This window comes from Penicillium maclennaniae (assembly GCF_028827695.1).
Source record: "Penicillium maclennaniae strain IBT 15551 chromosome Unknown utg000004l:1.0-3007600.0:1.0-3009580.0, whole genome shotgun sequence".
In the NCBI taxonomy this organism is placed as follows: domain Eukaryota; kingdom Fungi; phylum Ascomycota; class Eurotiomycetes; order Eurotiales; family Aspergillaceae; genus Penicillium; species Penicillium maclennaniae.
This window is the reverse complement of record NW_026623216.1, coordinates 126483-148292: the sequence shown is the minus strand read 5'-3', so window position 1 is coordinate 148292 and position 21810 is coordinate 126483. Positions and strand designations below refer to the sequence as shown.

Below are 21810 nucleotides of genomic sequence, written 5' to 3'. Positions count from 1 at the left end.
AGGGAACCCCGTTATCGCCGGCCGGATAGCGCCCGGACTTCACCTTCGACACTCCCCGCAATGGACGAGAAAACACCCCCGATCGTCAATGATGCATCTTTTCAAAAGTCCAAGTCATCTCAGCGTAATTGGGGCAACTGGGGCTTGGTCATTTGCACGCTGCTGGCCGGTGGCTGGTTCTTCGGGCCGCATTGTAACCACACACGCGTGCTCACCATCGAAGAGCGAGTACACAATATCCTGACTCAGACTCCTTTAATCGGTAAGAAATAAAAAGAAGCCCCGAGCTCTCAGGAAGACATGCCTGATAATCCGAATAGACGGTCATGATGATTTCCCCATCTTTATTCGGATGTTCTATCACAACCACATCCACGAGTCCAATTTTACCAAGTCCTTCGTCGAGGGCACTCTAGGTGGTCATGTGGACCTGCCTCGTCTCAAGGACGGACAAGTCGGGGGCACCTTTTGGAGCGTCTATGTGCCTTGCCCCGCCGAGTGGTCCGACTTTTCCGATGAGAACTATGCGGCGAGTACGTCAAAGTCCGTTGCGGTCGAGCAGTGTGTATTAATCACTTCTGGACAGGTGTTCGTATGACCGCGGAGCAGGTTGATGTTATGAAGCGCGTTCAACAGGCCTATCCAGACGTCTTCTCCGCGCCTCCCAACGGCACCACAGCTTTGAGCGCTTTCCAGAAGGGCAAGATCATCTCACCTCTAGGTATCGAGGGCCTCCATTCCGTGGGCAACTCATTCGCTCATCTCCGCATGTTCTACGAATTGGGTGTCTCTTATGCGACTCTTACTCACAACTGTCATAATCGCTATGCCGACGCCGCACTGGTCGAGCAACCGGACGGCAGTATCCGCAAGGCGGATCCTCTGTGGCACGGCGTGAGCCCAATGGGCGAGAAAATGGTGTATGAAATGAATCGACTTGGAATGATCGTTGATTTGGCCCATGTGAGTGAAGACACTATGCGGGATGTGCTGGGATCTGGTAAGAACAACTGGACCGGCAGTCGTGCTCCGGTCATTTTCAGTCACAGCTCGGCTCAGGCCCTGTGTCCCCATCCGCGAAATGTGCCGGACGATATTTTGCAATTGGTCCGGGAACGAAACTCGATCGTCATGGTGAACTTTGCGCCCGACTTTATCTCCTGCTCAGCATCCGATCGCGATGACGGTCTGCCAGACCTGGACGTGGATCACGCTACGTTGGAACGAGTTGCAGATCACATCATCCACATTGGAAATGTCGCGGGCTTTGACTCTGTCGGTCTAGGAAGCGATTTCGATGGCATTCCCTCGGTGCCGCAGGGGTTAGACGATGTATCGAAATTTCCAGCTCTGATGGCTGAGCTTCTACGCCGGGGATTGAGTGATGAAGAAGCAGCCAAGGTGGCTGGAGGCAACCTTCTGCGAGTGTGGCGAGAGGTTGATCGGGTTGCTCTCGCCATGCAGGCCGAAGGTGCTCTGCCCGCGGAGGACTAGATATTTTACATAGCGTGGGTTGCTTTCGCATTGAAGTCGAAAATAGGAATTTATTCAGTTCAACACTATTCATTTATCACCACTTTTCAGCTCTTGTTGTGTAGCTCCCTGTACAACTCAAATGAGCGAAGAATGTTATGTGCTTGATGGCCCGTGGACGGCAAAGGCAGCTGGTATCTGCCGCCACTTTGGAGAGAAAGTCGCATATCTTCTTCGGTCGCCCAGTCAAATGCCTGGTGCTCGCTTTCCATCAAGCGGACGGGAATTTCTTCTCGGGACACCTGCTCTGCGGATGGTCGCGCTGATTCGTGGACTTCGACGATGAATGAATATTTGGCGATGCGGAATTTGCTGCCGTTGCGACGCGTGTGCGTCCAACTGTCGACCGCCACCAGCTCGGTGATGTGTGATACATGAAGCCCGGTCTCTTCGAGCACTTCCCGAACCACTCCATCTAGCAGGGTGCCATCCACGTCGGGTTCGTATGAGCCCCCAGGTCCTTCCCAGCATCCGGGCATCGAGTCGGTCAGCGCGCGCTGAAGCAGCAGGACGCGCGGGGTCGATGCGTCGCTGAAAATGTAGCCACCGACGCCGAAGCTATCGAATTCGGGACGCGCCGCAGTGAAATCTGCGAGAGGAAGCTCGAAATACTGTAGATGAGATGCCACCGTGTAGGGACGAGCCATGACTGCACAGATGACAAGAGTTGGAAAGCGTTGGGTGCGCCAATGCTGAACATGAGGATCTCTAGGACTTTCAGTGACTCATGTCAATACGAGAGGAATTGTCAATAATCAACTCGGAAGACTCCACAAAATTAGCCTGGACAATAAGAGTTTTATCTGAAAGATGGTACAATGTACAATGGCTATGAGGGTAACATCAAAGTCGTGGATAAATGCTAGACATTGGAATTCTGCGCTATTCTGTCATTCGAAACAGGAGGCTTCTTCAATCGTCCATCTCCTTTAGATTCCAGGTTAGACATCACAAGATAGCTAAGAGACTTCCACTAAAGTTCTCTCCGGTTGCAAGATTATAGAGCGCTACACAATCACCCAAAATGGATTAACGATCCCTGGGCCCCGGGATAATTGGAGAGTCGGTAAATGAGATGCGGAGTATTTGCCGACTAAGACATAGAGATTCGGGAGACGAAACATCACCCTATGTGCCGAAATTGAGGATTATAGATCATGAGCATCTACTATTGGATTCGCGCCTACCCCTTCAGTCAAGAGGGTGAATCCAAGCTTACCGATTTTCGTCTTGTCCTGTCTAGTTTCACCGCCTCAAAAGGTCGCCAAGATTCGGGTAAAGGACTTGACATTGAAAGTCGTGAGTTGAGATGTCACCACATATGCCGACGTTCAGGAATTTAGATCATGAGCATCTACTATTGGGCTCGCGTCGATCCCTCGATTACGCTAGTTGAGTGATCCAAAATTACTGGTTTTTGTTTCGCCCTGTCTACTTTCACCGCCTCGAAGGGTCGCTTAGCTTTCTTAATCATGAGAGCTTAGTCAATATCGTCTTAGGTTAATCGGCAACGATCAATGTATGTCTCTATGTCCATGACCTCAACATGGCATACTTTGCGCCGGTTAAAGCATGTAACACCTATCGGAAGTATACCCAAGTTCGATCCTCGTCGTAGTCAATCGTAGAAAGAGTACAAGTATGGAACCGTTTCGACTCGTGCGCTGCTTGACCGTCAACAGCTCGCCCTTATATCTTCTCGTACAAGTCAATTGCTCAAAGAAACCTTTCGCCATGGTCTTGGACCGCTACCCTACCAACCAGCCCGAGGAAGGCACATACGCCTCCCATGCCCTCCGTAATAACTCTAAGGGCACCGATCTCGACAAAGAAGCTCTCGAACGTTTCAAGATTCGTGAAATTTGTGAAGGATGGTTAGCTATCGTGACGCGGCTGAGTAAGTCTGCTTCAGTCATACAAGGGGTCAATTAGATGCTCAAAGTTGAATTATTTTTGATTAGATGGCAAAACTACCAATCCATGTTCTTCGACGACGCCTACATCGCCACCTCATGGAAGCAAGGCAACATCGACGAATTCGTTCAAGCATCCAAGGATGGATTCGCCAAGGGGTCTAGCTTCATGTATATTCTGCATCGCATTATCGGCTCATCGGTTGAGACGAACCCAGAATTGACTCTCGCGGTGTGTAAAATGAAGATCACCATCACTTGCCGCTTCACTTTTGACGGAGTGGAAATGGATAATGAAGCCGATTGCCGCTTCTTTTTCATGCTAGAGAAACGCCAGGACCGCTGGGGTGTTTGTTTCTACACTCTTCTCTTCGACAAGGATAAGTTCATCCCGGTCAACCCGGCGAAGACCTTCCACATCCCTGAGGAAGACGTTGAGAAGTTCCCCTCTGGCTACCGTTACCTTGCCTGGGCTGAGAGCAAGTTCGGCACACCCCTAAGATGAACCTGAACAGCCACGGTCCGTAGAAAAATATCCTGTACCGCAAGTGTAAAGATTGGTTGGAGGGCAAGGCCATCAAACCAGACTTGACCGGAGAGGATATCCCGAACTGGATAATCATGATTGCATAGGAAGACTCGCCCACAAATTCCAGCAGTCTATCGGCAAGCATATCTATTATCTGCATCTTCAATAGGCTCAATTCTAGATCAATTACCTGTGGGGCTTCGTCGTTGTATTCTTGGTCGCTTTTAGTAACCTAGATAAACATCTCGAGGCGTCTCTAATTATTTAAATATTTCCAATGCGCTGAAGGTAGGTCTTTTATCGCCTAAATTTGTCTCAGCGACCGCAAAACCAATGCGTGACTCTATATTGTGCTGTTTCACATCTTCAAATGAGCCCAATCAATAGCCGACGTGTAAAGTCTCACCGGATATGTTGACATTTATACCTGTGTCCCGGCTCCGTTCACTGATCGGTCTCGTTGAATCAAACTACAAATTGCTAGTGGAACGTGTCTTCATACAAAAGTGATACATTCTGTTGAATACACTGATAGCAAATGAATTTGATTTATTTTCCGAACAAAGTTGGGTCTGCAAAAATGCCCCGTTGTAAGGTCCGCACGCTGACGCACATTGCTACTGCATATGTGAAGCTAGGTATGGGCTACAGATAGTTTTACGCCAGTCTCAAATCACGTCAGTCTCCATAAACGGTTGAGAGACATACTTAAGTCAATAGCTTCAAAGGCTAGTGTTGGTGCAAGGCGAAATTTGGCCTAGTCGAGATTTGTATATCATTCCTATTGGTGTTGCGTACATGCTATGCTTAGAAAATACTGTGATGAGACAGACCCATAGAATGAGGGTGTGGTAAACATAGAAAATAGTGAATTCGTTCAATCGATTGCTACAATACGGACGACAGTGGTCCTGCTAAAGTTTGCTCGTAACAGGGTTGGCAGCTTGATCACTACCAACGGTACTTCTAAGAGATGCCTCAGCTGCTTTTCATTCTTGTCGAAGAGGTGAACAACCTACAGCTGTGATTTGAGGAATCCGCTAAAGAATTTGCCAATCTCAGGGTAGTCACTGATGCTCATCACAGCGGAGACATCTGTGTCGGAGGATTAGTATGGATCATGAAAATCGGATCTTGATGGTATCCACTCACATTGGTCGGGACGGACAATGATAAGGGCGCCTTGTGCTGGATCAATGCCCAGGGATTGGTAAGCTTGGCCGTGGCCGGCGTTATAGCTCTCGTCATCGTAGTAGATCTTGTGCAAGTCTGATGCAGATTAGAATATACCCAAAGCTAATCGGGACAAGGAAACTGACCTCTTGTCTTGTTTCGGCCATTCACTGGATAGTAACATTCAGGGATTTGCTCCAGTTCGACGTCGTGACGCTTTCCATGACCCACGACAATAGTCTCAATCAAGCCATCAACATCATGAGAGCTTGGCGTGAAGGTGTGGACTGGTCCCTCCTGTGAGTAAAGATAGTCTCCGAGCTATAAAGTCAATTAGAAAATGCAAAACCCTTTTTCGAGTGGAAAAACAACTCACATTAGTCAATTTTTTCCGGTTGTCGGCGATACTCAAATCTCCCACAAAGGCCATGATGCGCCATCGTCCATCGGATTTAAGTGCCTTCATGAGTTGCTGAGGCTTGGAGTCACAGAATCGGACAACTTGTGCGCTGGGTAGTCTCATGCCAACAGCTACATTCGAGGCAAGCTGGGTAGACTCCATGGATGTTGTGATTGACGAGACTCCATATTTGGCTGTCAGACCTGCAGTGTATTTGCCGGACTTAATGAAACCCTGTTGAAACTCGGCAGGGGTGGTTTTGGCCCCGGAAGAAAAGAGCTTAGAGAAGTACCGGTCGAAATCGATCAGATCACTGGCTACCTTTTGTCTCTCGAGGACGTAGGTTTCGAGAAGAGATGGAGTGGCCAAACCAGTCAGAACCTCTCCCAGCTTCCAGCCAATATTGTACCCATCCTGCAAGCTGACATTCATTCCCTGGCCAGCCTTGGGGGAGTGGGTATGGCAGGCGTCGCCGGCCAGGAAGACTCGATGGTCTTTGTGGAAATAGTCAGCCAGACGCTGACCGATGGAGTAGGCCGACCACCATACTGTCTCGGCGAATTCCACCTTGTAGGGATGGAAAATAGCCTGTGCCTGTTCATGTAGACTCTCTAGCGTCACATCCTTAGGGTTGGTGCCTGGTGCAAGCTCGATATAGAAGCGCGTCAAGTTGTTGTTCTCACCCTCGCGGGGAATGATTAGGATATTTCCAGCTTTGGAGCGGAGAGTGGACTTTTTGCGAATGTCAGGGAAGTTGGTTCGGGGAACCATATCCATAACACCCCAAACGGCGTCGCTGCTATCACCGACCATTTTATAGCCTAGCGCCTTGCGGACAACGCTGTGGGCGCCATCGCATGCCTATACAAGGTGTAAGTATACGGTCAAGAATTTCGTTCCAGGATCACCTACCAGAGCATATTTGGCGGCGAAGGTCTGAACTTTCCCGTCTTTCTCTGCAGTCACCGTGACTGGATGAGCATCCGGGTCCGTGGCCAAGGTGCTATTGACTTGGACATCCGTGACGTTGTATCCATAGTCGATCTGTTGATCATTGTACTTCTGCATGAGCTCAATGAGAAGCCCATTGATGCGAGCTTGATTCAAAATGACGTGGGGTTGGTGTGATAGACCTGGCTGTGTGTCCGCGGTGCGTCCTGTACGCTTGAGGTCGCCAGAGCCATCATCTGCCCAGAAGTTGACCTCAAGGACATGATAGGCTTCTCGTAGAAGCTCCTCGCCAATGCCGAAACTCTCGAAGATCTCCACAGTACGGCATTGCACGCCATCTGCCTGTCCCATCTTCATAGGGCCATCACGTCGTTCCAGCACCTTGCATCGAACACCATATTGGGCCAACCAAGCGGCAGCGCAAAGACCAGCCGAACCGCTGCCACAGATGAGGACATCGAATTTTTCCATTGCTGTAACCATAATGATCGCCTCAGGTCTTTTGTGTTTCGGTTCCCCGCGAGGGCGTCTTTTATGGAAATTCGGGATGCATCCCGCAGGCTGTTCGGGATCAGCTCCGAGCCTGCATCCGTCAGCACGGCAGTCTCGGCACCGAGATACCCCAGACTCGGCACACCTTTGCCTGCCTTGTCGGGTAATGTGCGGGTAGTGAATTGTGGCATGATCGGATCTGGGGGCCTCTTCACTTCCGAAGAAATTGGAGATGGCGTCAAATTGAGTTTGACGCCAGGTCGTGGTGTGTCCTACGTCTACATTTAGGGCAACATGTACAACTTCATATCCAGTGTCGACATCTGATCATTTCGTGTCTAAGATTCATTATGTAATGCTAATCATTTCCCGAAATCAAAACGCCCGCGCCCGTGCAAAGCTTGCGAACCATCTTACAAAAAGTACTCGCTGCGACCCGGCCGCGAGGTGGGCACATGTCGTTGGTCGTCACTGACAGCGCTGAACAGCTTGAAGGTCGGCTTGAGGTCCTCTCCGACCTCGCAAACCGAGGCCAGATTACCACATCGGTAGCAGTAGTTGGGCGCACTCCACACAGTCACGACGTTTTGGTTGGAGAAATGATATTTGTAGCCCTCGTTGACCAGTTGATGAGCGCGAGCAATCAATGTGAGGTCGTTGACGTGACAGAACTCGTCTGCGACACGATCGCCGAACAGCCATCCTAAGAAAAGGTTTCCAAGTGAGTCGGAGGTTCCCAGCACAGATCGAACGAATCATCTTACCTGCTCCGCGAGGGCTGACAGCCCACGTCTCGACGTCATCGGGATCGGACCACACCAGATCACAGAATGCACCCTCATGCGGAATTTCTTGTGCACGAGCAACCACGCGCACTTGGTCCAGAGTTCGGATCTCTGGGCTCAGTCCACCGTGGACACACAGGACCTTGCCGTCAATAATGGCGCCCAGGGTCATAAAATCGAAAACCTGGCAGCAGGCCTTCCATACCGACGCACTTCCGTATTTTTGGAAGCATTCCTCGTAGAACCCATACACTTGTGTGATCTGACGGGATTCGTGATTGCCACGGACCAACGTGACCCGATCAGGATACCTAGGAAGGGGGCGATGTCAGCCTCGGCCGATGCGTTCGTGGAGAACTGGCACTTACTTTGCCTTGAGACAAAGCAACAATGTCAATGTCTCCAAACTGAAATATCCTCGATCTACGTAGTCACCCAGGAAGACAAAGTTGCGGTTCACATGAGCCTCAGATGCCTGGCCGCGCTGAGTCTCTTCCTCCTCCGGGTCCTCGTTCTCGTCTTCGTTGGGAGCGTTGGACCCTCGTAACTTCTTCCGGATCTTGGGGTCTGTGATGGTGGAAGGAGGTTCGATATCGGTCGAGGAGATGATGGAGGGGGAGGTTTTCGGGGCGTCGGGTTGCGAGCCATCGGGCATCCCACCAGAAACGCGGAAGAGCTCGAGAAGATCGTAAAACTGGCCATGGATATCACCACAAATGGTCACGGGGGTGGAGACGGGCTGAATGTTCGATTCTGGCATATGCCGTCAGTACCAGTCAGGAAGCTGTGCCAGGGCCCACGTACCCTCCATCATATACTCCTTGACCATCTCACAGAGCTGCTTCATGTGAGCCTCGGACAGATATTTGCAGTCCTTGGCCGCCTCGAGCCATTCATCAGGGCCGGCATTGCGCTTCAACTTGGCGGGTCCCGGTTGAGGGACCTTACTGTCGGGCATGGCGCGTAATTGGGGAAGGGGGCAAACAGGTGAGAAGAGAACGGAGAATGCGGGCGGGGAACTTGCGCCCTTGGCGGGACTCGGGCGCCGCACACGCGACGTTGGCAGTGGAAAGTCACATTTACATTTGGATCCTTTGACACTTTGATACTTTGATCTTCTGATCTTCCGAGCCTTCGATCTCCCTGTGATCTGGTATCTGCGGCAATTTATGGTCATCCAACATCGCTTCGCAGTATGTCCTGGGTCCAAACTTCTTAAATTCGGTAGCGTACCTAGGTACACATTTGACCAGCGCACCGAGGAACGGTGCGATATCAATGACATTCATCCCGGGCTCTCACTGCTTCATCATGGACTCTGGGCTGACCTTGTCGATGGTGCTCAGCTCAGTAGCACACAGCGTAGCTGCCATCTTCTACATCGTACGAAGCCAAACGTCGATTGCATCCATGAACCGACGAGTTGCCGACGTAGTATACACGAAGAGCACCTTCCACGTTGATACATGATCAGTCTTTTAGTCTTGGGGTTCGAGTCCAGAACCAGTTAGTGTCGCAGACGATCATCCCATGCGCCCGAGAAACAGAAGAAGCGAAGTGGGACGGAGTAGACTACGTTGGAATCCAGCACGTCCACGATAATCTAACCACCATTCGCACAGCGACGGCTAGGAATCATGCTCATCTTACGAGATGGTAGCGCTGCTTATCCAGGCGAGAGAAAGAGTCGATAGAATGCTCCCGGAGTGACTAAGCACCACTGGAGCGGAACTAGTACATGATTTCGACTCCATCTTTGATGCCATCTTTGATGGGTACGAATGGGTACGAAGGAATCAGCACTGCCGGTCGTGGCAGACAAAACCCGGCGTGCTCTTGTTGCTATACCGCGATCAGATGCGGGAGGGGGTGTGACTTTAGCATCGATAGACGGTGCGCCCAGGATATGTATAACCAGGCGCGCCATTGAACCCGAATTGGTAGGGAAAAGTTCAAGATCCGAGGGAATGTGCTGTGGCGCGGCAGATGCTTTAGCCGCTCGGGTAGCTTCTCCCGCCGCGACAACCGGTTCGCACCGTCTCCGCGTCGGAGCCGTGGGGTAGCACGAGAACTTCTCTTGATGTATACGCCCAGGCTCACCAGATTACCCCGGTCTACTATCTTGCTTTGGAACAAACACCAGGCCCGCACCATGCGTCTGCCTTATGCCCCCTCCACCCCCCCGGCCGATGCGCCTGCCGAGACCGCGGACATCTATACCCGCATCGCGGCGCGTAGGAATCCGCGTCCCTTGATTCCCCTCGATCTGTCTCTGTTGCACAGCCCACCGGTCGCCGACGGCTGGAACAGCTTTCTCGGAGCAATCCGCACCCGCACCATTGTCGACATCGGAATCCTCGAACTGGCAGTGTGTCGCGTGGCCGTGCTCAATCACGCTGTATATGAGTGGAACGCTCATGCGCCGCTGGCTTTAAAGGGGGGAATCAAGCCAGAAGAACTCCAGGCTGCTCGTACTTTGCCCTCGACAACCGAGGGGGACCTCGCCCAACTAGAGAGCAGTGCACTCACCCCGCGGCAGCGTGCGGTCCTGCGCTACACCGACCAAATGACCGTTTCGATCAAAGTCCAGGATGATGTGTTTGCGCAGCTTCAGACCGTCGGTTTCAACGACCGAGAGATCGTCGAGCTCACGACCGGCATTGCCGGATACAACTGCGTGAGCCGTTTCCTGGTCGCCCTAGATGTGGGCGAGAATAATGACCGTGAAATGAAGAGCGTCGAAGAATTGGCCGCTCTGCAGTGATGAATCAAGAAGGGTACCCGTTTGCTGCCGGGGAGAAAGGGGACTCTATGTACATATCCTCCCAGAGTTTGGGAGACTTTGACTGTACATAGAGGAGGCCTGTTCTCGCTTCTAGTCCCCACCACATGATTTATGAACCCTTTAGATCCTTTTACAACTAGAATATGAGGACCTAGGTAAAGGGCCGCTTTGACGCCAGAAATCGCTACGTTTCCACCAGTAATTTTGGTCGTCCAGTAGCCCCCTGTCCACCTACGGCCCTGTAACATAACTATTCTACACCCGCCTAGCACTACCTGGTTATTCTCCGGTCCCATTGCTATTCCTGATACCCTCCTCTTCTTACTTATCGCTATTATCTACGCCCTAAATCGAGCTTAATATTATCGTTTCCTATAATATAATCTCTTTACCCTAGTCTGTATATCTTACCTCCCCTATAATATCTACGCCTATATCTTTAGCTTGGGCCGATAAGTACTGATAAGACTAATCCTAATCTTTACAAGGAGGTTCAAGCTAGACTGGAATGTTACTATTGTCTTAGATAGCTCCCTCCAAAGTTTCAGCAGCTGGCATTTATGAAATACAGATTCAACCAGACACAGATCTTTGGCTGGGGTTGAGATTTTCTGTCATGAGGAAGGGTACTTGCGAGTACAATGGAACTGTCTCTTGTCAAAGGCAAAGATGACACATACCCCCCAGATAAGCCCAAGCTTGATGTGCCCCCTCATTTCAGGCCATGGGCGCCCGGCAATTCGTTCCGAGCCTTGTCCTATAACAACGCGGAGCTCGATATCCAGCAGGAGCCCACTTGGCCTGAACAGGGTCTACCAATTTAAATTGTGGGGACACCAACAGGAGCATCAAGGAGATATTCTCAGCGAATATGAACAGGCAGTTCGGATCCGCGGGTTTTTTTGGTCGCGGCATAGTCCGAGAGGTACCGAGAATAATGCGTACATGCGGGGGAAGCCCAAACACGTTCCAAGAAAGGTGTAGAATCAAGGCTATACCGCTCAACAATATGTTTGAGACCAGGTCAAATGACCGCGTCCTCCCGAGCATGCATGAAAATTAATATTTCTTCATGTACCGAGGAACGGTTGGTGGCTTACGTCGGCGGAGGTTTTCTCCGCGTGGCGTCCCCTGCATGACTCCATGAACTCGGCAAGACATTGCAGGCTAATGCAGGGATGCGCCACAAGTCTCTGTTCGATCCGGGGTATGCCGTGCGAGGATAAATCTTTTTCTGGGCCATTTGGCACCTTAGCGCTGATTGCGGATTGTGGCTTGCGGTATTGCTCGGTGGAAATGAAAACGCTTAGACCGACTTTCCACGACGAGGAAAAAGAATATGTACCCAACATATCGAGGACTTGGACCAAGCATTGAGTTTTCTTAATTGCCGATAATCATGCTTAAGTAAAACTCACGATCCAAGAACGCCTATTTCCGAAACGAATTTGAATCGAAGGTCTAATTGAAATGAGAGAAGTGACGCACGAGGGGAAAATTGGAGCGAGTAGAGCCTTCATAATTCAATTGACTGGAGCGACTGGATAATCTTCAACTAAAGTTCCCCTGACATCCGCTGGAAGTAACAAACATCGAGATGTTTTAACTATCAACTTCCAATTTGCCTTCTTTCAAACTCATCCTGTCGGACATGACCATCTACAAGCACTGGGAGTAGTAATCGTTCTGCTTAGTGCAGGTGTACGGGCTGACACAAGTGGTTGCGCCAGTCCAGCCGATACCGCCACACTGGGCGTAGTGAGCAGCACCAGTGCTGCCTGAACCAGTCGAGGTGGTCGTGCTTGTTGTCTTTGAGGTTGTAGTTGTCTTCGAGGTCGTAGTCGTCGTGGTGGTAGTACTCGACGTCTTTGTGCTTGCCGTGGTCGTGGTCTTGGTCGTGCTGGAGCTGGAGCTGGAGCTGGAGCTGCCCGAGTTGAAGGTGGATCCAAGCGGACCAACCTTAATATTCGAGTAGATGACATACGCATTCGCATCATTGGCCTCCACATCTGCGGGGACACCAGATGAGATATCACAACTGCCGCGTGCAGCCCCGGGGGTGGTCGAGGAGTCGGTGGTCGGGTAAGTGCTGTCAAGCCAAAGCATGTTGGAGTTGTGATCATCCCAGAGACTCATGACTAAAACCATGCCATCTGCAAGTGCGGCGCCCATGCCCTCCAAGCCTCCATGGGTAGTGAAGACATCTTCATCCCCAAAGGCTTTCTTTTGAGCTGTGCAGAAATCCGAGGTGATCGAGTTGCCACTCACACCACTGATAGTGGACTGAGACTGTGGAATCACCTTTCCGTTCTGAACATAGAAGCGTTTGATTTCGCTCAGGGCGCCCGTACTGGTACCATCGTCCGTAATGAACTGAGTCACCACAGTGAAGGGAGAAGTAGTATCAACAATCATACTCGGTCCGAAGAACGAATGGTTACCCATGCGGTAGGGGTTGAAGTCACATCCATCCGGGTCACAAGTACCGCCATAGCGATCGGCGCTGTATGTGCCACCGCAGGCATCTCCTCACACATGACCTGAGTGGGAGTATCGCACGGATGAGGAGTCACGGCATTCGAGATGGAGTTGGCTTCCCAAATATCCATCTCTGCGCAACAGGAGCCATGGTTACCAATGCCAGAATTGACATCGTTGGTCGATGGCACCCACCCCTCAACATTAGCTTGGCCGTCGATGAATTTCAGGTCTCGTGGGCACTGAGAGTCGCAGTATCCGGTTCCGTATTTGGCACCAGCCTTGTTTGTGGGGAATCGGGCCATACCACCATCCGAATCCATTGCCACGAAGTAAAGGGCGCCATTCAGACCGCATGGGAGATTGGAGACATCCACATCAAAAGTGAATTCTTGACCCAGCAGATCAAACATCTCATAGGTACTCTCATCCTCCATCAAGTACAGACGGGAGCCAATGTTCTTGCTGGTTGAGGTGGTGACAAAGTTCAATCGCAGCTCGTCACCACTGGTAGTGACGCCGTAAGTTTGTTCGTAGTTGGCACCATCCACAGCGCAGGCAGCCGCGCAGGTCACATCGTCTGGACAGATCGAGGTGTCCCACTTATTGCCCGTATAGCAGTTGGTGTAGCCGTTCACAGTATGGACCCAACGCCAGTTCGCGTCGACAACGACCTGACCGGTCACTGTAGAGCAACTACCACCGCTGGTGCATTTGGACCAGGTCAAGGATGGGTGTGTTTCGGCTTGCTGAGTGCCCACTTGCTGGGCCCGAGCAGCGGTCAAGAGGGCAGAGAAGAGAAGAGCATTCTTGTAAACTCGGTAGGAGAGAGCAGCAGCCATTTTGAATTGAGTACTGTGCAATTCGAGCTTTGCTTTGGAATTGTGTGATACTTGGAACGATTGTTGGGAGATGTTGATGGTCAACAGCGGAGCCCCTTTTATACCAATTTCAAGACGAAGCTGCGATTTGGAAACATGGGCAAAGCTCATACTACGCGGACTAACGGTCCGTAAACCCGTGATACAAGAGTATGAAGTTATTCCTAACTCAGAAAGGCATTGAACACTCCGCGGACACGGAAGCAATTCCCACACCCCACGGGCATACTCCCAGGCCAGATGAGATCAATCTCTGCACCGGCACACGGCTCCCCCATACTTCACAACGAGCTAGCGTTGAGGTCTGTGCTCACTTGCAACCCTTTTCAAGGTAGCTCAGACCCCGCACTAGAGTGGCCATTGTCCTGCATTGACTTTGCCCGGCGGCTAAATGGGGTTTCATGGCCCCCAGCCTAATCCGTGAGAGATCCGATGATACGGGCGAATTCTGCATGATCCGTGCCAAGATCATCAAATGCCCGAGTTCCGCAAGCTGTCGTAGGTAATTACACCCTAGTTCGTTGACCTGCAGGAGTGGGCGCGTTAGCGTGGCAGGTGATGCAGTGGAAGGGGGGAAAGGGGGCCGATGAAGTGTTTTCTAGTTTCTTCAGGGGGTGTTTGATCCAATGTTGAGGAAAAACAAAAAAGCCAAGAAACAAAGAAAACAAATGTTTCGAAGAGACTTCCAACATTAGGTCTGATCCGGAGCTACCGAGAAGGGAAACCAGAGCATAGTACGCTTAAACCACTTAAGCTCGAGAAAAACAACGTGCGGAGTGGGGCCTGGATGAGTCATCGCCGCGATCGGCGGGTTCGTGGGATGGCGGGATGGGATTTTCGGTTGCGTGGATTTATCCTCCATTGCGAATTGTCAATTACCCGAGGGATTCAACACCCACCCTTTGCTCAATTTCAACATGGCTCCCAGCTTTATTCTGACCCTTTCGGGCCCCGATCGCCCCGGCATCGTCCACGCCGTGACGGCCTTCCTCGTCCAGCACAACCTGAACATCATTGATTCGTCGCAATTCGGCGATTCCACCTCTCAGCGCTTCTTCATGCGAATGCAGTTTGCGCCCGCGACTAGTACCGAGGATGCGCCTGATCTTGAGAAATTGCAGGCCGCCTTTGAGCCTACCGCCAAGTCCTTTTCGATGGACTTTGAGATCCATCCCACCACCCAGAAGCCTCGCGTGCTCATTATGGTCTCCAAAATCGGTCACTGTCTCAACGATCTCCTTTTCCGCCAGTCCAATGGTCAGCTGAACATTGAGGTGCCTCTGATCATCTCTAACCACCCCGACTTTGCGACTCTCGCGGCCACCTACAATATCCCCTTCCTCCACCTCCCCGTCACTGCCGATACCAAGGCCCAGCAGGAAGCCAAGGTGTTGGAGTTGGTGCGTGAACACAACATTGACCTGGTGGTCCTGGCTCGCTACATGCAGGTCCTGTCTCCCAAGCTGTGCGAGGCCATGTCTGGGCGCATCATCAACATTCACCACAGCTTCCTGCCTTCCTTCAAGGGCGCCAAGCCCTACCACCAGGCCCACGATCGCGGCGTGAAGATCATTGGCGCCACCGCCCACTTCGTCACCAGTGATCTTGACGAGGGCCCTATCATCGAGCAGAACGTCACTCGGGTCAACCACGGTTTGAGCCCCAAGGAGCTCACTCACGCCGGTAGCAACGTTGAAAGCAACGTGCTCGCCACGGCTGTCAAGTATGTTTCCGAGCGCCGAGTTCTGCTCAATGGACACAAGACTGTTGTGTTCAACTAACCTTAATCGAATATCGATCTGCATATGTACACAGAAGTGACCGTCGCGCGGACGGCGTCTGGCTTGGTATTTCGTGGTTTCAAAATTATGTATAAACATTTTGGGACAATTGAAGGCGAAAATAGATAGTTTGCAGGCCAAACAAGTCCTAGGTTTTTGTAACTCTCTCGACTTTGACGACGCATAGTACCTTCCATTGATTTCCAACAGCAAGTGCTGCTTCTCCAACCGACATTTTGAAGGTGGCTTTATTGAGTATTATCGTTTAGAATGCTGGAAATTGCCAGTCTGTCAGCAGTCAAGCACGCGTGCATAGTCAGTTGTCACAATCGATGCGTCCTTCAAAAAGTGCTCTTCTCACGAGTACTTAGAAATATAGAATCCCTCCGTATCGTAATACCACGTTCAAAATCCGGGCCTTCTTATCAGGTATAGATATCTCCCCGTCGCTAAAGTCATTCAGGGGCTCTGAGATCGGTGTGTGATTAGCCTCGGATCGATGCCGGACTAGGTTATTCGGTCTTTGTGCCTTGTACATGATAATTTGGCTCCCCCCCTTTTTTTTCGTGCCCCCCCAACAGCGCAAACCCCACCTGGCGATGAAAATGCGCCCCAGCAATAGCCAAATTCTCCTCTTTGGCCCAAATCTTCCCTAATTGTTTGTCTTACAGCTATTCCCGCCCAACATGCCAGTATTCTCCAAAGCTCCAGAAAATCGTGTTATTGAGGCGTGCGAAGCCGCCCGTGCCCAAGAAAAGCCGAATTTATCAAAGATCGCGCGGGAATTTGGTGTTTCGTATGAGGTGCTGCGGGGACGCGTCCGCCAGGGTAAACAGGCCCGTACTGCCCAAAAACCCGTGAATAAAGTACTTCAGGAGGATCAGGAGGGAGCTCTGACTCAGTGGCTATGTAATATGCGTGATCGTTATTTGCCAGTGACCCCTGCGTTGCTAGAACAAATGGCCAACCTCGCGCTCGAGCGCGCTGGTCTCAGTCGACAGTCTGGCAAGATGTGGGTATATCGCTTTATCAAACGTATCCCTGCAGACCTTCAACTTGCCCCATTGAAGCAGAGGACGAAAGAGCATAAACGGATCCAGGCGGATGATAGTGGAGTACTCGAGCTGTGGTATAACCGATGGAGGAATGTGGTTAAAGATGCAGTGCCGCGGTTGGTATACAACGTCGGTGAATGTGGCTTCTAACCCGCTAGAGGTGAAGCGCAGACAAAGATCGGTGGGCGTACGATATATGTGCCTGGTCTCTGCGAAGCTGACCGTGGCGAGACTATCAGAGCCGTCGAATATATCACTGCCGGTAGTTGGCAGATGGATCTATTGTTTATCTTTAAGGGCTTAATATTTGTAGAGACCTAGTATCGGGACACCGAAGCTCTTTCACTGCGATCGCTCGCGGATATATCTCCAAATGGCTGGATCTCTGATGAATTAGCTCTTAAATAGCTTCAGCGCTTTCATAGTGCGACAAATAGCTGCGACCGTACGCAGAGAGGCGAGAATCGTATCTTGCCGTTCGATGCCTATGGTTAAAAGAGTTTTTGCAGAGATGCGAAGATTACAATATTATTTGCTTCGCTTTCGAGCCTTGTTCGACTCACCTCTGTCAACCTCTCGATAGCAAGCTATTCCTCAGCTATAAACAGCAGTTTTACAATATGAAAAACAAGCTTACGCTCCTGAAGGGGCAGCCGGTAGGAAGGGCTGACTTCCTCTGCTGCTTCGCCGACGTGCGACGACGAGCCTTCAACGCACAAATGATTCGTGATTCCTTCGAAGAACGCGGTATCTGGCCACCAGATGGCTCGCATATTGTTGAGAAGCTTTTAAATAGCCAGAGAGTGCTACCAGAGACCTCGGCGCCTGATTTTTGTACTTACGGGGAAACAACATTTCCACTGCCGCCGACATCCTCAAGCGTCGTGAATTTGCCTCCAAACCACATTCACAATCAAGCACCCGAAAGGAACCACAAGAAGCGATCGAAGACAGACAAATTCTCCCCGAAGCAGCGGCGAAGCCTACTACGTATTTTCCAACACAACAAGGTCATCGCGAAGCACGCAGCTCTCGCGAACAGAATAATCCGCCAAATGTTGGCCCCTCGCGCCCCTCTCCTGCGAAAGTACAGTAAGCGACATATAAAATATTTTGGCTTTGACCGATTGCTTTCCCCACGAGACATCAATCGATCCACTGAGGACAGGAAGACAAAATGATGCCATTGGGCAAAAAAGGCGGCTGGAGAGACTACACACGAAAGTCTTTGGTAAACCGCCACCAAGACAGCCAACGCAAGAGCATGAGGCATCAATTGAAGCAACAGAGACTGCTGCACAGGCTAATAAGCGCCCTCAATTCGATTCGCATCCGGTTTTTTTGATATATAGCGAGAATAGCATCAACTTTGGGCTACGGGTGAGAATTGGGCTATCGCGTAGGCGCACTCTTACAGCTAGGCTGGGGGTGCTATTACGAAGATAACTCTTGCCGATCGAAAACTTCTTTGAGAGAGAGTGACTCCGCTGCGAATACTTTTTGTTTGCTGTATGCGTTTGTAGGACATTTCCCGGGTTCAAATTCTTTGCTTCTCAGTCTCGGTGGTAGTGACCTGCCTCTTTGTCCAGAAGCGTTATAGTTTCGCAGTCATTGCCTTGTCAGTCATTTTATTATGGCGACACTGAAGGGGGCTTAATCCATTTTGGCCTCGATAAAAATGTCTAGTAGCGATTTAATCGAGGCAATCTCGAGGCCTGTCATCTAATCATCCTCCCTTGCGGTCTATTACGAGCAAAGCAACTTGTCATTGTCGGCATTATTAAAGATTCAAGCCCAATCTCCGGTCTTCGCATTCCAGAGCTGTATTTCGACAATATGGAACATATTGACTTTCGGATCCTGATCATCCGAGATCTTATTCGAGTCCGCAACGTCCCAGAGACTCTGCTCGAAGCGGGCTTTTTTACACTCGCATGAACCTACAAGACCTATATGTCGCCGGCGGTCCGGACGGATCCTGGCAAGGTACACTCGATGGCAAGTTGCGTTTCTTCTTCGGGTTGGAATCAAGAAGCACTGAACCACTTGCTAGTCGCTCTACACTCGCTCGAGTCTGCCAAGGCCGACCTCTCGTGGGACCGGCCGGGCGGGGACTTGCAATTGACAAAATCCCGATCGGGCACGTTCGGGACAAATGTCAAGAATTTGGGCGGAATCACTAGTCTTCTCCAAGGGCAAAAGCGATAGTTCGTAAATCGGCCATGGCCCAGTCCATGGTAGTTCCTCTGACATACCCGGCGGCAGATGGAACTCTGCCGGGAAAGGTTCCAGTGTTTGGTCCCCACCCGTGCCCCATAGTTGACGTCAGATAGGGTGAACTCCCTGAGAGTCATGGGCTTTGCCTGCGAAGTCGTCATTCGACTCCCAGCTGAATGAGGGGCAGCTGCTCCGCTTCATCATCAGGTAACTTCGCCGCATCGGCCCAAAAACCACGATTATTAAAAGCACTTCAAGCGTCGCAGGTAGTCTTGGTCATGTGGAAATCGTTGAGACACCGAGCAGTGTCGTGAGTCCGAGCCCAGTCTGGATTTGTACCTAGTGGACCGGACTCTGAATGCGCCTTAGAAACCAGCAGTTCAGAAAGCTCATTCCGGCAGAGGAAGGCTGGAACACATCGTAACCTAGGTATAACCACGGCGATCCACCGTAAGAACCGAAGTGGGAGAGGCCTGAGGTTCGCAACCCCTCACTCTTCTCTACCTGCAACCTCTAGACAAGCTAGACAACCATGGAGACCATCGCACCCCCGCCGAAATTGAGCCACCTCTTCACTCTGCGCTGTGCGGTTGATCCGCCGATGGAGATAGGCCATGGTCCTTATGGTCGTCGGCGGTGTGTGCCGATCAAGTCGGGTACTGTTCGTGGGCCGCACTTCAACGGGGAAGTTGTGCCGGGAGGAGCAGATTTTATGTAGGTCCTGCGAAAGACTTGTTAGAAAGAGTCTAATGCGTTTCTAGGTTGGTGGAAGAAGACCAGACGACGCACGTGAATACCAACTATGTGATCAAAAGTGACGATGGGGCATACCTGTACATTCGGTAAGACGCGATATCCTTTCCCCTCCTAGTTGAATTTCCCACTGACGGGCATGGCCAGTACGGAAGGGACTCGAGCCGGACCTCCCGAGGTCCTCAAAGCCTTGATGGAAGGCGGACCTGTTGACCCCAGCCAGTACTGGTTTCATCTTCACGTCAAGATCGAGACCGGCCACGAGAAGTACAAATGGATGAATGATCGGGTCATCATTGGGCGGGCTACCCGAGCACAGGGGGGAGGTTGCGTACGATGCGTATTTCTTGAAGAATGGCCCCTGAGGCAGACATTCCTCTGGTCCCTGGGTGCTTTTCATGCCCGGGATCATTAAAGGAGGTCTATATACATTACAGCGAAATTATACAAAGGCTCCAAGACATAAGATTACACCGGAAATCGCTGGAGCAGCAGCTCGGCAAGATTGACGTAGACGCCCCGTGTCACGTCTTGCTGGACCAAAATCTGATCAGCCAGTTCGTTGGCCCAGAGGTACTCCGAATGGAAATCCCGAAATTCGAACAGGCGTTGGCGGCACCACGCCTGTTGGGTAAAATCATCCGTTTCGATAATGGCCATCAATAGAGGCCAGTGCAAACGGCGCAATAGTCTTGGATCAGATGCGAATTGTTTTCGGGCAATGTCCACAATACCAGCCGTGGCTTGTCGGTGGATGGCCGAGGCAGACTGTCTGCACGGAGCAGCCGGCGGTGGAGGATGATCTGTGCATAGAAAGTACAGACAGCCATATAAATGGTGTTGAGCGTACGCCGAGCAGAGACGGTACCGGCAAACTTTGCAGTAATGAAGAGATCGGAGTATTTCTACACCCAAGTCAGCAAGCCAAAATAAAGCAGAGGACTGACACCAAAAACACGTACATCACGAGTAGCCATCATATCCCGGAAGAGTGACTCTTCAGATTCGGGTCCAGCCCCAGAATCCACAAGCACCTTCCAAGTTCGATAGCGCATATCGAAACCACTATGTAACAGTTCCAGTGCTCGATAGTTTTCAAGGTCATCCAGCACCTCCTGATCTGGATACTGCTCACCCCAGAAACAACGACCCCACAGGCGAGCACATCGATGTAAATGATCTGGTTTCAGCGCTGGATTCTTTGATTGCATGACGTAGTCATTCAAGGACTCGGTCAGGCCCATTGGTCGGCAGCTGGAGTCGATATATCTAAGCCAGGTTAGTGATGAACATAGTGTATCAGCCGGGGTCCTCACAATATCCACAGCAGAAACTGTTCTGGAATGAAGGAAACTTTGGAGATAGACCTCTCGTCTGTGGGTGAACTGTCGTCGGTACTCCCGTTAGACAGAAAGACGTCGTTGACATCCTTGAGTCGAAAGAGTTGTGGATGTGACTCCAAAAGTGACCGCACTCCGTGCAAATGAAGCTGGAGATGTCGTACAGAATGGCCGAATTGCCACTCATAGGTGACCATCAAGAACATAGTGGCAAAGATAATTTCCAGCTCTTCGACCGAGACGTGCCGCCGGGGTGTCTCTAGAAGCTGTCGAAACTCCTTCACTGCCAGACTATAATGGTACCTCCCATGGTCCTCGGCCGTTGGACGGCCCGGAGATCGCACTACCAACCCGTGGCGATGCATGTCGCTGGCAGACAGAGCGAGGATCATCCGCATGATCACTTTGTTGTTGGCGGCGGGGCCTTTGTACAAATAGCAGAAGCTGCTCCATTGCCACCCTTTCATGTAATAATAGACAATTGAAGAAGAAGGAAAGTATTGGAAGTACTTTTGGTCATGTTCCGTGAGCGTGAGAGAGTTCGCGCACGCAATATCGTTGGCGCTCAACGGCGGGTAGAGGGGGGTCGGAACTTGGATTGGGGCGATAGGCGGGTAAAAAGGCACGAGTTGCGGATGCTCGAACAGAGCCATGTCCTCCAACCAAGAGACCGGAGATAGACTGGGGAGCAATGCATCTGAGATATCTACAACATCACCGACCTCGGGCGCGGGCGCGGGCCAG

At 51.1% G+C, this 21810-nt stretch overlaps 11 protein-coding genes across 11 annotated transcripts; 6 read left to right on the top strand and 5 right to left on the bottom strand.

Moving 5' to 3' along the window:
- Window positions 1-60: 60 nt before the first annotated feature.
- N7477_004256 (putative dipeptidase) lies at window positions 61-1494 on the top strand (the record flags this gene model as incomplete). Its single annotated transcript, XM_056965919.1, has 3 exons — window positions 61-262; window positions 321-533; window positions 587-1494. 3 exons carry the CDS (start codon window positions 61-63, stop codon window positions 1492-1494), a joined length of 1323 nt encoding a protein of 440 aa, XP_056822700.1.
- An 86-nt stretch (window positions 1495-1580) lies between these two features.
- N7477_004255 (NUDIX hydrolase) lies at window positions 1581-2180 on the bottom strand (the record flags this gene model as incomplete). The annotated part of the gene is made up of 1 exon (XM_056965918.1): window positions 1581-2180. The coding sequence occupies one exon, from the start codon at window positions 2178-2180 to the stop codon at window positions 1581-1583; it is 600 nt and encodes a 199-aa protein (XP_056822699.1).
- Window positions 2181-3267: 1087 nt separating this feature from the next.
- On the top strand, window positions 3268-3951 carry N7477_004254 (uncharacterized protein; the record flags this gene model as incomplete). The annotated part of the gene is made up of 2 exons (XM_056965917.1): window positions 3268-3430; window positions 3476-3951. 2 exons carry the CDS (start codon window positions 3268-3270, stop codon window positions 3949-3951), a joined length of 639 nt encoding a protein of 212 aa, XP_056822698.1.
- A 1039-nt stretch (window positions 3952-4990) lies between these two features.
- N7477_004253 (putative phenol 2-monooxygenase) lies at window positions 4991-6970 on the bottom strand (the record flags this gene model as incomplete). The annotated part of the gene is made up of 5 exons (XM_056965916.1): window positions 4991-5070; window positions 5128-5244; window positions 5295-5469; window positions 5525-6409; window positions 6461-6970. The coding sequence occupies 5 exons, from the start codon at window positions 6968-6970 to the stop codon at window positions 4991-4993; spliced, it is 1767 nt and encodes a 588-aa protein (XP_056822697.1).
- A 434-nt stretch (window positions 6971-7404) lies between these two features.
- Window positions 7405-8734, bottom strand: sitA (TOR signaling pathway phosphatase SitA; the record flags this gene model as incomplete). The annotated part of the gene is made up of 4 exons (XM_056965915.1): window positions 7405-7694; window positions 7756-8087; window positions 8145-8529; window positions 8581-8734. 4 exons carry the CDS (start codon window positions 8732-8734, stop codon window positions 7405-7407), a joined length of 1161 nt encoding a protein of 386 aa, XP_056822696.1.
- A 1194-nt stretch (window positions 8735-9928) lies between these two features.
- Window positions 9929-10540, top strand: N7477_004251 (carboxymuconolactone decarboxylase family protein; the record flags this gene model as incomplete). The annotated part of the gene is made up of 1 exon (XM_056965914.1): window positions 9929-10540. The coding sequence occupies one exon, from the start codon at window positions 9929-9931 to the stop codon at window positions 10538-10540; it is 612 nt and encodes a 203-aa protein (XP_056822695.1).
- Window positions 10541-12220: 1680 nt separating this feature from the next.
- cbhB (putative 1,4-beta-D-glucan-cellobiohydrolyase) lies at window positions 12221-13881 on the bottom strand (the record flags this gene model as incomplete). The annotated part of the gene is made up of 3 exons (XM_056965913.1): window positions 12221-12335; window positions 12546-13064; window positions 13121-13881. 3 exons carry the CDS (start codon window positions 13879-13881, stop codon window positions 12221-12223), a joined length of 1395 nt encoding a protein of 464 aa, XP_056822694.1.
- Window positions 13882-14837: 956 nt separating this feature from the next.
- On the top strand, window positions 14838-15701 carry N7477_004249 (formyltetrahydrofolate deformylase; the record flags this gene model as incomplete). Its single annotated transcript, XM_056965912.1, has 1 exon — window positions 14838-15701. The coding sequence occupies one exon, from the start codon at window positions 14838-14840 to the stop codon at window positions 15699-15701; it is 864 nt and encodes a 287-aa protein (XP_056822693.1).
- A 686-nt stretch (window positions 15702-16387) lies between these two features.
- N7477_004248 (DNA-binding domain-containing protein) lies at window positions 16388-16906 on the top strand (the record flags this gene model as incomplete). The annotated part of the gene is made up of 1 exon (XM_056965911.1): window positions 16388-16906. One exon carries the CDS (start codon window positions 16388-16390, stop codon window positions 16904-16906), a length of 519 nt encoding a protein of 172 aa, XP_056822692.1.
- A 2599-nt stretch (window positions 16907-19505) lies between these two features.
- N7477_004247 (DUF3237 domain-containing protein) lies at window positions 19506-20091 on the top strand (the record flags this gene model as incomplete). The annotated part of the gene is made up of 4 exons (XM_056965910.1): window positions 19506-19687; window positions 19735-19815; window positions 19874-19993; window positions 20046-20091. The coding sequence occupies 4 exons, from the start codon at window positions 19506-19508 to the stop codon at window positions 20089-20091; spliced, it is 429 nt and encodes a 142-aa protein (XP_056822691.1).
- Window positions 20092-21038: 947 nt separating this feature from the next.
- Window positions 21039-21719, bottom strand: N7477_004246 (uncharacterized protein; the record flags this gene model as incomplete). The annotated part of the gene is made up of 1 exon (XM_056965909.1): window positions 21039-21719. The coding sequence occupies one exon, from the start codon at window positions 21717-21719 to the stop codon at window positions 21039-21041; it is 681 nt and encodes a 226-aa protein (XP_056822690.1).
- Window positions 21720-21810: the final 91 nt, after the last annotated feature.